At 44.5% G+C, this 14,701-nt stretch overlaps 1 protein-coding gene and 1 pseudogene across 1 annotated transcript in view; both read left to right on the top strand.

Moving 5' to 3' along the window:
* LOC126214897 (5-hydroxytryptamine receptor 2A) overlaps nt 1–14,701 on the top strand; it is a 177,122-nt gene that overhangs the window by 90,497 nt on the left and 71,924 nt on the right. Inside the window, exons 4-5 of the mRNA XM_049941540.1 lie at nt 2,892–3,251; nt 10,519–10,845. Of these exons, the coding sequence (XP_049797497.1) occupies nt 2,892–3,251; nt 10,519–10,845 (687 nt within the window). The remainder of the gene's footprint in view (nt 1–2,891; nt 3,252–10,518; nt 10,846–14,701) is intronic.
* LOC126215457 (5S ribosomal RNA) lies at nt 3,478–3,595 on the top strand (annotated as a pseudogene).

The following is a 14,701-nucleotide window of genomic DNA, read 5'->3' as shown; positions in this document are numbered from 1 at the left end:
AGCTGTGAGGACGGGTATTGTGTCGTGCCTGGACACCTCAGTCGGTAAAGCACGTGTCTGCGCAAGAGGAGGTACCAAGTTCGAATCCCGCTCTGGCACACAGTTTTAATCTTGCAGGAAGTTTCATGTGAACACAAACTCCACTGCGGAGTGACAGATTAGTTCCGGAAAGATCACCCTGCCTGTGGCATGTGAGCGATCTGTTGCTCGAGAGAAAGTGATAGAGTCTCAAGATTAGACCACATTGGAAATAAAGGGTTCACGAGAAAAGTGGATGACTTTGAAAGCTCAGAACTGTACGAAAATGTGCTTATAATATTAATTATCCCAAAATCATTGCTATGATCCATTCACACGCAAAATACGTGTCTACGTATTAATGATAACCTATTCAAGGTCTGATAGAGGAACATTGGCAACTCTAATAAACGAAATATTGACATGACATTCACTTTCTAGTGTAAGTGAACGTGGACACAGTGTTGACACCGCTCTACAAGATGTGCGTCCCAGTGGACTACTGTACGTATTCCTCTCCCTGAAACACTCTTGGAGTAGGAAGGCTACATTGGTCTTTTCATGTACCAGAATGCTATGCTCCTCATTACCATTAAGTTGTTCTAGCGTAGATAGTATCGTGCCCATTTCAGTCTTCAAAGTGGAAGGGCTTATTTATCAACTGGGACTTAACGTTAGGTGACAAAAGTTGTGGGATACCTCCTAATATCGTGTCGGACCTCCCCCACAGTGCAGCAGCTGGTCGTAGCGTGGATGGAACAAGTCGTTGGAAGTTCCCTGCAGTAATATTGAATCATGCTGTCTCTACAGTCGTCCGTAATTGCGAAAGTGTTGTCGGTGGCCATATCATTCGCTCGAATTATCCAGAATGTTATTCAGCCAATCGCAGACAATTGTGGCCCAGTGACATGGAGCATTATCCACAAAAAAATCCATCGCTGTTTCGGAACAAGAAGTCTGCTAATGAGAGAAAATAGCCTCCAAGTAGCCTAACATTGCCATTTACAGTCAGTGACCTGTTCAGTTGGGCCAGAGGGCATAGTTCATTCCATGAACACACACTCCACACCACTATGTAGGCACCACCACATTGACTTGGATCCAGAGATTTATGGGGTCTGCGTCGCACTCAAATCCTACCATCAGCTCTTACCAACTGAAATCGGGATTCACCTGACCAGGCCGCCATTTTTCAGTCGCGTTGGGTTCAGCTGATATGGTCACGAGTCCAAGAGAGGCGCTGCAGGCAATGCCGTGCTCTCAGCAAACGCATTCGCGTCAGTCATCTACTGCCATATCCCATTAACGGCAGATTCACTCGCACTGTTCTAACCGCTACATTCGTTGTACGTTCCACATATATTTCGAGCAGTATTGCTTGTCTGTTAGCACTGACAACTCTAAACAAACGCCACTGCTCTCGGTTATTAAGTGACGGCCACCAGGAAATGCATGAAATTTGGTATTCTCGGCACACTCTTGACACTGTGGATGTCGGAATACTGAATCCCCTAACGATTTCCGAAATGGAAAGTCTCATGTGACTAGTTTCAGCTACCGTTCCGTGTTCAATTCCCGTCGTGCGGCCATAATCGCGTTGGATTCCTTTTCACATGAATCACCAGAGCACACATAACACTTCCGCCAATGGACTGTCCTTTTATACCTTGTGTACCTCCATCTGTTTATGGGTATTTCGCTATCCCACGGCTATTGCCGCCTCAGTGAATCGCCCGTGTAGCGATCTGTAACATTAAGTGAATATCACGGTATAAGAGTATATTTTTTATTTTTATAAGTATATATTTTAGGATTTTGGTTGGAGTGGCTTTAAATATTGTGGGCTAGCATGAGACTTAACTTATACCGCGATAACACTCGTACGGACATCGGCTGCCCCGAAGTACGCACGATATAATATTTTTTTTAAACACAGCGCGCGACTCACCGCCTTCTAATAAATAGTTGGCGTGAGCGCTGCTATTTAGAAAAGAAAATGTGCGTATTTTTACGCAAATTGTAATTATTAATATGGGTCTCAGGTGCTACTCGTTCTTCATCTACCAAATTACACAAAGATTAACTGAGATATTGCGGAATGTAATGCTTTTCAATATTTCTTTTTCATTATTTGCAAGGCAAAACTGGAGAGAATCTCGTCTGCCGTTAGGCAGCCAAAATGACACATACTGAACTCACTCAGTATTCTAAATTTAATAAACCAAATCTATTTCGACTCTTTTTAACTTCGAAATTAATGAAAGATCAAAATTGAGAAGTCTCTCGCATTTACATTTAACATTATGACATGATATGTTAATTACGTAATACAGTCAGCGTAATGGCCGACTAAATCCTGCTAGGGGATATGAGCTCCCCGTACTGCGAAGTTCTGTAAAAACTTTGTTAATTATAATTAATGGTTGAGATCATGAGAGGTGACAACTAGGTTAATAATACACACTTTCTAATAACAATTTCTATTATATTTTTCAAAAATACAGATAAAACTTATGTTAATTATCAGACACCACTACAATGGCGGCCTACCGCTAGACGAAACAAAACAGGAGAGCTGGTTCAATCAGAGCATTGTCTCTGATCTCCATGGCCTATGTTACACAGAGATTACACCAAAAAACTGTGTTTTGTTAATTACATCGATATTTGTGTTTTGATAATAATAACTTAGGTTCTTTACTATTTCTTATACATCGCCCCGCGCACATGTACACAGTCTTGAAATAATTTGTAATTCACGCGGCTCATAACAAAAACTTCCTTTCCCTTTCTCCAAATGTCCATGTATGTGACGTACCGTCACATGAACCACAGAGTGGAACCTAGTTTTTAGAGCTCTCCCGGTGCTCCAGGCACGGTGTCGATGCCGTTCTACACGGTGTACGTGCTGATGGGCTACTGGGACCTGGGCCCCATCCTGTGCGATCTGTGGCTCTCGGTGGACTACACGGTGTGCCTGGTGTCCCAGTACACGGTGCTGCTGATCACCATCGACCGCTTCTGCTCGGTGAAGATCGCGGCCCGGTACCGCAGCTGGCGCACCAAGCAGCGCGTCATCTGGATGGTGACCATCACCTGGATCATCCCCGCGCTGCTCTTCTTCATCTCCATCTTCGGCTGGGAGCACTTCATCGGCTACCGCGATCTGCTGCCCGGCCAGTGCGCGGTCCAGTTCCTCAAGGACCCCATCTTCAACACGGCGCTCATCATAGGTGAGTGCCGATGACAAGTACAGGTCTTAATACGGTCTGAAACCTTGTGACCGGGTCTATTTAGTGAAGCTTGTCTTACAACTGCAGTTCGTGTAATAGTCTTCAATCAGTTTCAGGCATCTCTCCACACTTGTCTATCCTGTGCATGTCTCTTCATGTCTGCGCTTTCCGATAACGACATCCCATGATTAATCGCAATTTTTATATCCTAGTCAAGGACTATTTTGGCAACGGCCTTGCCGCAGTGGATACACCGGTTCCCGTGAGATCACCGAAGTTAAGCGCTATCGGGCGCGGTCGGCACTTGGATGGGTGACCATCCAGGCCGCCATGCGCTGTTGCCATTTTTCGGGGTGCACTCAGCCTCGTGATGCCAATTGAGTGTTACTCGACCGAATAGTAGCGGCTTCGCTCAAGAATACCGTCATAACGACCAGGAGAGCGGTGTGCTGACCCCACGCCCCTCCTATCCGCATCCTCCACTAAGGATGACACGGCGGTCGGATGTTCCCGGTAGGCCATTCGTGGCCTGAAGACGGAGTGCTTTGAGTGATTGAAGGACTATTCTAACTGCAAAATACTTTACCGAAAGAAATGTTATCATCATTAAGCCGCATGGTAAAGTTGCATGCCATTCGAAAAAATACCAGCTCTAGTTCCACTTTGTTTTCAACTGTTTACATTATCAACAGCAAGGCCATGTTGGCTAATGTTCTCAGGTTAGTCAGTTATCCAGATGTGTGCCACTGCAACTATTTTAAAGGCTATTGCCCCTTTTCAAGAACCAACGGTTAGCCTGGCATCTTCACAGATATCTCTCCATGTGGTTACACTTAGTGCTTGAGTTGTGACGGTGTATGCACCTGTATGCTCAAAAATGAGATCGACAGGAAGTGCAAAATGGCTAAGCAGGGATGGTTACAGGACAAATGTAAAGATATAGAGGCATATATCACTAAGGTTAGGATAGATACTGCCTACACGAAAATTAAAGAGACCTTTGGACAAAAGAACCACCTGTACGAATATCAAGAGCTCAGATGGAAAACCAGTTCCAAGCAAAGAAGGGAAAGGAGAAAGATGGAAGGAGTATATAGAGGTATAATGATTATAAAAAAAATCCGCCTCCATTGCAAACAGAAACCGGATGTTGACCTAGGTTTCGGCGCGGGTAACCACGCCTTCTTCGGAACACACTAAAACTACAAACTGCCTAAAGAGGCATGGTCCAACATTAATACAGAACGCCAAAAAGGGCAAAACACGCGCCGAAACCTAGGTCAACATCCACCTATTTGCAATCGAGGTGGATTCTTTATATTCATTAAATTATTCACGATTGCTGACGCGCTCCAATGATAAAACTTCTCAGTATATAGAGGGTCTATACAAGGGTGATGTACTTAAGGGTAATATTAGGCAAACGGAAGAAGAGTCAAATGCAGGGAGCGAAAGGCTATTTACAATTTGTACAGAAACCTGATGGCAGTTATAAGAGCCGAGGGACATGAAAGGGAAGCAGTGGTTGGGAAGGAAGTGAGAAAGGGTTGTAGCCTATCCCCGATGTTGTTCGATGAAGATTAAATGGGAGATACGATACTCAGTGAAGAATGTGACAGAACAATGAAATACCTATGTCGCACCAAGGTGCCTGCAGTAGACAACAGTCCATTACAACTACTGATAGCCTTGGGAGAGCCAGCCATGACAAAACTCTACCATCTTGTGAGTAAGATGTATGAGAGCCGAAATACCCTATGACTTCAAGAAGAATATCATAATTCCAATCCCAAAGAAAGCAGATGTTGACAGGTGTGAAAATTACCGATCTATGAGTTTAATAAGTCACTGCTGCAAAATACTGACACGAATTCTGTACAGACGAATGGAAAAACTGGTAGAAGCCGTCCTCAGGGAAGATAAGTTTGGATTCCGTAGAAATGTTGGAACACGCGATGCAATACTGACCCTCTGACTTATTTTAGAAGATAGATTAAGGAAAGGCAAACTTACGTTTCTAGTATTTGTAGAGCTTTTGACAATGTTGACTGGAATACTCTCTTAACAAAATCTGAAGTTGGTAGGGCTCAAATACAGGGAGCGAAAGGCTATTCACAATTTGTACATAAATCAGATGGCAGTCGTAACAGCCGTGGGACATGAAAGGGAACGAGTGGTTGGGAAGGAAATGAGACAGTGTTGTAGCATACCCCAATGTAATTCAATCTGTATATTGAGCAAGCAGTAAAGGAAACGAAAGAAAAATTTGGAGTAGGAATTAAAATCCATGGAGAAGAAATAAAAAGTTTGAGGTTCACCGATGACATTGTAATTCTGTCAGAGACAGCAAAGGACTTGGAAGAGCAGATGAACGGAATGGAAAGTGTCTTGATAGGAGAATAAAAGATGAACATCAAAAAAAGCAAAACGAGGATAGTGGAATGTAGTCTAATAAATTTGTCCTCTAACCATCCCTGCTTAGCCATTTTGCCCTTCCTTTCGATCTCATTTTTGAGCATACAGGTGCATACACCGTCACAACTCAAGCACTAAGTGTAACCACATGGAGAGATATCTGTGAATATGCCAGGCTAGTTACAGTGGAATGTAGTCTGAGGGAAATAGATTAGGAAACGAGACATTTAAAGTAGTAGATGTGTTTTGATATTTGGGCAGCAAAATAACTGATGATGGTCAAAGTAGAGAGGATATAGAATGTAGAAAGGAAATGGCAAGGAAAGATTTTCTGAAGAACAAAAGTTTGTTAACATCGAGCATAAATTTAAGTGTCAGGAAGTCTTTTCTGAAAGTATTTGCGTGGAGTGTAGCCATGTATGGAAGTGAAACATGGACGATAACCAGTTTGGACAAGAAAAGAATAGAAGCTTTCGAAATGTGGCGCTACAGAAGAATGCTGAAGATTAGATGGGTAAATCACATAAGTAATGTGGAGGTACTGAATAGGATTCGGGAGAAGAGGAGTTTGTGGCACAACTTGACCAGAAGAAGGGATCGGTTGGTAGGACATGTTCTGAGGCATCAAGGGATCACCAATTTAGTATTGGAGGGCATCGTGGAGGGTAAAAATCGTAGGGGGAGACCAAGAGATGAATACACTAAGCAGATTCAGAAGGATGTAGGTTGCAGTAGGTAATGGGAGATGAAGAAGCTTGCACAGGATAGAGTAGCATGGAGAGATGCATCAAACCAGTCTCAGGACTGAAGACCACAACAACAACAGATGACAATGCCGATATCAACGCTCTCCTCCCAAGCAGCGCTCTAACTGGAGACTGCGGTACCGAAGCAGAGCTTACACCACTCACCAGTCTGATATACGCGTCACCAACGTGCACCTTTTCAGAATTCTTGTGTTCACCTCATACACCACACTTGTCGTAATTCTTCGTCGGAATCCAATCGAGCAGAACCAAGAAATCACTTCCCAGCCCTCGAATGACCACACGACGATCACCATCGGCACAACAGCGGCCCTCCACACACGTTGGAATCTTCGAGCCCACGGCGTTCCGTCCCAGACGACTTCTTCCGCGGGGCCCACCGACCCTGCCTTGACCTCCGTCCCCAGTGTCGCTCCTCATGCACAGTCCAGAACTAACTCACAGCAATCCTTTCTTCCTCGCTCTGTCCGCCTCGCGGCGTGCGGAAAACCGACTCGCCAAATATAAGCGGCGACCAGAGACTACAACCCGATCTCGATATTGACATTGCGGGGAGTACTGAGAAGGCACGTACCGGCTCAGTATAAACCTGATATTTACAACTTTTCTTTACTGCTGCCTTAAGAGACTTTGTATGTGACGAAGAGTTTGGTTAGTGTAAAAGAGTTCGAAAGTGAGGAGCTATGTTGTGGCAGAGCCAGAATATGCTCTTAGCGTTTCGTCATGAGGGACAATAAATTGTTTGGATAAGAAGAGAATAGAAGCTTTTGAAATGTGGTGCTATAGAAAAAAGTGGTTCAAATGGCTCTAAGAACTATGGGACTTAACATCTGAGGTCATCAGTCCCCTAGACTTAGAACTACTTAAACCTAACTAACCCTAGGACATCACACACATCCATGCCCGAAGCAGGATTCGAACCTGCGACCGTAGCAGTAGCGCGGTTCCGGACTGAAGCGCCTAGAACCGCTCGGCCACAGCGGCCGGCTGGTGCTATACAGGAACGCTGGAGATTAGATGGGTAGATGACTTAACTAATGAGGGGGTACTGAATAGAACCGAGGAGAAGATTAATTTGTGGCACAACTTGACTAGAAGAAGGGATCGGTTGGTAGCACACGTTCTGAGGCATCAAGGGATCACGAATTTAGTATTGGAGGTAAGCATAGAGGGTAAAAATCGTAGAGGGAGACCAAGAGATGAATACACTAAACAGATTCAGAAGGATGTAGGTTGCAGTAGGTACTTAGAGATGAATAGGCTTGCACAGGATAGAGTGGCATGGAGAGCTGCATCAAACCGTTCTCTGGACTGAGGACCGCTCACACATACACACATACACATGATAGAACTTTTGCCGTGGTTGAAGCGATGTGACACAAATATTGTATTCACACTTTCAGAATGCTCAGAAAAGCGTTAAAATAAAAAGTCAAAATTTCAAAAACATCCCTGGAATGTCACAGTACCGGAACCTCCCTTTTTACGAGTTAGGCATAAGGTTGCACCTATGGTACAACTGTCTGTATTGCTGAAGTTAGCAGACCTCCCCACTGTGTCCAAATTTGTAGTTCAAGGGGGCTTAAGTTTTACGACAGTTATTACCATTTAGCTATGTCTCTAACTATTCTGAAACGTCAGTCTCACCAATTGCTGAGGACTCTAGTCATGTAGTTGCGTTCACTGTCTGTATTGACAGTCTCTACTTTACGTTTCAAGCTGAAATCATCTATCTATTATCACGGCAAACTTAAACTTTATATCAATAAGTTACCCTTTCCATGAGATATTTGATGTTGTTATCACAATTGACTCGTTTTGTATATATCGGACAAATGAACTGCTGTAAGAGCACTAAAACCTCTTCAGTGTGTTAGTTGTCTTTTTTTCTCTGCATCTGACAGTCTACTCTGAAATTTAGCACCTTATATTTTCTGCACAGTCGTAACTATGCCACAACGTGAACTGCGCCTGTAAATACAGACTCTGCGTTTGGTTCACACGTCTCCAACGAGAGACCATTTTGTTGATGCCGTCACTGGAGAGTGTCTGACAGAGCCACAAACTCACCTCCGTTTGCACCAGTTCATCACTATCAAAGTGAAGTGCTCGCCAGTGTCCTTCAAGTTTTGGATACAAATGAAACACGGATGGGGCCAGTTGGGAATATGGGGAGGAAGACTGATGACAGTGAAGCAAAGAGTCACAAAGGTTGTGTGTGGTGAGGGAGAGTGTGCTGCACGTGAGGATGAACTCAATGAATTCATGAAACTCAATTGCAGTACGCAGTTTTCCACGCACTGACACAGTTACGTTAGACACCGCCCATGTTTTACGGTACAGTTTGGACTCCTCTAGCGGCATAGGGTTTGCATCTTACGCCAGCGAAGTAGGAATGTCGACTGAGTAATATGCATGACATGTAACACCTCAAATGATAATGAGAGCAGAATAAAAAGTTCGGAGGCATTACTTGCAGCACACCCTCCTGTACTAGATGGAAGGTTGTTTAGGTACAACGAAGACCCAAATAAACTGGTACACCTGCGTAATATCGTGTAAGAGCCCCCCCCCCAAGAGCACGCGGAAGTGCCGCAACACGATGTGGCATGGACTCGACTAATGTCTCTATTAGTGCTGGAGGGAAGTGACGCAATGTATCCCGCAATGCTGTCCATAAATCCTTAAGAGTACGAGGGGTAGACCTCTTCTGAATAGAACGTTGCAAAGCATCCCAGATATATTCATGTCTGCGGAGTTTGGTGGCCAGTGGAAGAGTTTAAACTCATAAGAGCGTTCCCGGAGCCACTCTGTAGCAATTCTGAGCGTATGGGGTGTCGCATTGTCCTGCTAGAATTGCCCGAGTCCTTCGGATTGCACAATGGGCACGATTGGATGCAGGTGATCAGGCAGGATTCTTACGTACGTGTCAGTATCTAGACGTATCAGGGGTCCAATATCACTCCAACGGCACACGCCCCACACTATTATAGATCCTCCACTAGACTGAACAGTTGCCTGCTGCCATGGAGGGTCCATGGACTCATGAGGCTGTGTCCATACCCGTACACATACATCTGCTCCATACAATTTGAAATGAAACTCGTCCGACCAGGCAGCACGTTTCCAGTCCAATATCGGCGTTGATGGGCCCAGGAGCCGCTGATTCCTGATCACTGTACACTCGCGGAATGGTCGTGCGGGAAAATCCCCACTTCTTCGCTATCTCGGAGATGCTGTGTCCCATCGCTCGTGCGACTCACTTGAATCTTGATAACGTGCCGTTGTTAATAAGACTAAAGAATTGCGACCGAGGGCTCATTTGTTTCAATTTTAATTTACAAACGGTCCCTGAACCAAGCAGCCATTTTCAAAACTTTGCGATATTTCCAGTCATCAACAGTCCAATGTCGGCTCAGGCGAGGCATAAAGCTTTATGTCGTGCTGTCATCAAGGGTACACGAGGGAACCTTCGGCTCGTAATGGCCATATCGTTGATGATTCACTGAATGGTTCGCGCACTGACACTTGTTGATGGTCCAGAATTGAAATCTGCAGCATTCTGCGGAAGGGTCGCACGTTGAACGATTCTCTTCAGTCGTCGTTGGTCCCGTTCTTGCAGGATCTTTTTCCGGCCGCAGCGATATCGCAGATCTGATATTTTACCCGATTCCTGATATTCACGGTACACTCGTGAAATGTTCGTACAGGAAAATCCCTAACTTCTTCGCTACTTCGGTGACGCTGTGTCCCATCGCTCGCACGCCGAATAACACCACGTTCAAACTCACTTAAATCTTGTTAACCTGTCATTGTAGCAGTAGTAACTTGTTATCTTATATAGGCGTTGCCGTCCGCAGCGCCGTATTCTGCCTGTTTACATGTCTTTATATTTGAATACTCATGCCTATAACAGTTTCTTTGGCGCTTCAGTGTACATCAGAAACAATAGTGGATCTAAGATAGAGCCATGTGGAACTCCATACGTCTTTTCTTCTCAATAGGAACGATGAGGTGCATTCTACACCAATGGGTTTATGGCCTTACGATGTGTTGGTGTGTGTGTGTTTTCTCGTCCCTGTCAGGCTACTACTGGACGACGCTGGTGGTGCTGTTCGTGCTGTACGGCGGCATCTACAAGACGGCGTACGACATGCAGAAGAAGAGCGAGGCCAAGCAGCGCAAGATGCAGTCGATGGTGGCGCTGTCGGCGGGCGCCGTCTCCGGCATGGCGGGTCGCGCCGCGGGCATCGGCCTCTCCAAGACGCAGAGCACGCTGCTCAGCCAGGACAAGCCGAAGGCGCCGGGGGCGGCGGGCGCGGCGCCGGGGGCGGGCGCGGGGGCCGCGGGGGCGGCGGACGGTGCGGCGACGGCGGCGGCGGGCGGCGGCGCTCCGGCCGCCAACGCTCAAGGTCAGGGCGCACCGCACACAGTCTTTTGTTTTTTACTATCAAAAACAGTCTTGATCACAATTTATTTATTCCGGTGACTGGTTTCGACCACTACTGTGGTCATCTTCAGACCAATGAGTAAGAACCTCCTTCTGGTGGTAAATCACTAGTATAAGTTCTTACTCATTGATCTGAAGATGACCACAGTAGTCGTCGAAACCGGTCACCGGAATAAAGGAATTGAGATCAAGGCTGTTTTTGTTAGTAAATATTTGTAACAACCTTTATCACTGTTCGGTCCCACAATGTATTCAAAAGTAAAGAACACAGTCTGCTCAAGGAGCATGCTGGCCAGAAACTGTCGTTCCTCGCATACACCTATCTCCCAACAACTCCTATCGTCATTGGGCTGCTTGTAACAGCCAGATATTTCACACAAACGCTGCGGATGCATAGTACACTTCATACACACGCCACAATTTTTTGCCACTCACCTTGCATCTTCTGTAGTAGTCTGTGCGCAGAAGGTACCGAATGTTCGTCACTCGGATGACAGCGCTCACTTTGACTATAGTGTCGCCACAAGTTTCATACGCTGCTGAAATTGTATTAAATTGTTTTTGCAGGCGTATCACGACTTTTTTCATACAATGACGTTACAAACATCTTGGGACACTTCCTAATACCCTTTACCTGGCGTAGTCCGGCAAATCAGCGTGCCATGGACACAACAAGCCGTCGCAAGTCCTCTGCAGAAATATTGAGCCATGCTGTCTCTACAGGCGTCCATAACGACAGTAGTCAGTGGAGGATCTTGTGCGCGAACTGATACCTCAATTATATCCCATAAATGTTCGATAGGGTTCATGTCAGACGGTTTGTGTCACAAAATCTTTCGCTCGAATTTCCCGCGATGTTCTTCAAGCTAATCGCGAACACTTGTAGCCGGTAACATGGCGCATTGTCATCCACAAAAGTCCCATAGGAGTATGGGAACATGAAGTCCGTAAATGGCTGCAAACGCTCTTATAATATCCGAACATAACCATTTTTGGTCAATGATCTGTTCAGCAGGACTATTCCGTATAAACACAGCTCACACCATCATGGAGCCACCACCACCTTGCACAGTGCTTTGTTGACAACTTGGGTCCATGGATTCGTGGGATCCACACCACACTCGAATCCTACCATCAGCTCTTATCGGCTGAAATTGGGACACGTCTGACCGGGCCACGCTTTTCTAGTTGTCTAGGAAGAACCCAGGAAACGTGCTTCAGGCGATGTTGTGGTCTTAGCAAAGGCATTCGCGTCAGTTGTCTGCTGCCATAGCCCATTAACGGCAGATTCACCCACACTGTCCTAACTGTTACGTTCGTCGTACGTTCCACATCGATCTCTGCCGTTATTTCACGGTGTTGCTTGTCTGTTAGCACTGACAACTCTAAGAAAACGCCGCTGCTGTCGGTCGTTAAGTGAAGGCCGTCAGCCACTGCATTCTCCGTGACGAGAGGAAATGCATCAATTTTCGGCACGCTCTTGACACTGTGGATCCCGGAATATTGAATTCCCTAACGATTGTCAAAACGGAATTTATCATGCGTCTACCTCTCACCACTATTCCGCGTTCCAAGATTGTTACTAACTGCAGTAGACATCCTTAAGGATAGAGTGTAGGAGTGAAGAGGTTAACGTGAAAAAATTTCTGAAAATGTGAGTTGTTATAGTACAATCCATTGCTTTAGAAGTTCTTGAACATTTAGTTTCGATGTCTTGCAACCGAAAGAAATTGATATTAAGGATAGTTGCGGAATCCAGTTCTTTGTATCAATGAGTTAGCAAGCTATACTGGAAATAATAATAATAATAATAATAATAATTCCCGTCGAGGCCCGGGAAAAGAATAGGCCTCCAGAATGTTCTGGCAGTCGTAAAAGGCGACGAAAAGAACAAACCACTAATAGGGCTAAACCCCCTTTTAGTGTGATTAGTTGGTTCAGGACAGAACTAAAGAAGCCTCGGACAAGCGCCGTCATGGTCGGGGACGACGCTTGAACCCTATGCCCGCCCACAATGGTAACGACAATGCTAGCCAACTGGAAAATGATTTAAATCCAAATAGAGGTGTTTAGCAGGATATGCTTCCTGCAACCACCCTAGAAGGCAAACAAAGAGGATGAGATGGTCAGATGAAGTTAATCGACACCTCATGTTCTGTTATTACCAAGCAACAAACCTAGGAACCAACACAACTGGATACAGATCACAAGTATACACAACATTTATTACCAGATACCCAGAATTAAAATTTTTAACAGAACAACGACTAGCTGATCAGATCCGTGTAGCCGGCCGAAGTGGCCGTGCGGTTAAAGGCGCTGCAGTCTGGAACCGCAGGACCGCTACGGTCGCAGGTTCGAATCCTGCCTCGGGCATGGATGTTTGTGATGTCCTTAGGTTTAACTATTTCTAAGTTCTAGGGGACTAATGACCTCAGCAGTAGAGTCCCATAGTGCTCAGAGCCATTTTTGAGATCCGTGTAATAATCAAAAATAACAGGATACCCCAGTCAGAATTAGAAAACATCAAACAACAAGTACAACAAATACTGGAACAAAATAATGTGCAATCAGAAGAAGAAGAAAATACAGTAATGGACTCAAACATCCCAGAGCAAACAAACAAAGAACAACACGCACCAATTAAACAATCAGAGGAAAACGAAATCTTAAGACAGCGACCAGAACAAGCACAAATAGAACACGAAGTGACACAGATGTTAGATATAGAAGAAAAATTTCAGCTAACATATATAGAATACAAAGACACAAATACAGACATTAGATCATTCTTGCATAGACCACCAAATAACCCACAAGTCGAAACAACAATAAAAACTATCAACACAATCATACACAACAAAATAAATGAAAACACAACTATGGAAGAGTTACAACTACTGGTTTATATAGGAGCATTCGCGACACTAAATATACACACTAGGCAGAGATCAGAACCAACCAACACACAGAAGAAACCCACAAAACCAGCATGGCAACACAGGCTACAGATCAAAATAGAAAAACTGAGAAAAGACATCAGACAGCTAACACAATTGATAAGAAATGAAATCTCGGAAAAAAACGAAAAAGGTTAGGTAAAATCTCACAACAAGAAGCGACAGAGCAATTAGACGAAAAGAAGCAGAAATTACAAACATTAGCCAAACGACTCAGAAGATACAAAAAAAGTGAAAGTAGAAGGAAACAAAACCAAACATTCAACACAAACCAAAAGAAATTTTACCAGACAATAGATAACACACACATTAAAATAAACAATCCACCAAACATAACAGACATGGAACACTTCTGGAGCAACATATGGTCAAACCTGGTACAACATAACAGGCATGCACGGTGGATACAAGCAGAAACAGACACATACAAGATGATACCACAAATGCCTGAAGTGATAATTTTGCAACATGAAGTCACCCAAGCAATTAATTCTACTCACAATTGGAAAGCCCCTGGAAATGATAAAATAGCAAATTTCTGGTTAAAGAAGTTCACCTCAACACATTCACATCTAACTAAATTATTTAACAGTTACATTGCAGACCCATGCACATTCCCTGATACACTTACACATGGAATAACTTATCTGAAACCTAAAGATCAAGCAGACACAGCGAACCCAGCTAAATATCGCCCCATAACATGCCTACCAACAATATACAAAATATTAACTTCAGTCATTAAACAGAAATTAATGACACATACAACACAGAACAAAATTATAAATGAAGAACAAAAAGGCTGTTGCAAAGGAGCACGAGGATGTAAAGAGCAACTGATAATAGCTGAAACTAAAC

This window comes from Schistocerca nitens, chromosome 12, assembly GCF_023898315.1.
Source record: "Schistocerca nitens isolate TAMUIC-IGC-003100 chromosome 12, iqSchNite1.1, whole genome shotgun sequence".
Taxonomy (NCBI): Eukaryota; Metazoa; Arthropoda; class Insecta; order Orthoptera; family Acrididae; genus Schistocerca; species Schistocerca nitens.
The sequence above is the reverse complement of the archived record's forward strand: the minus strand, read 5'-3'. Positions and strand labels throughout refer to the sequence as shown.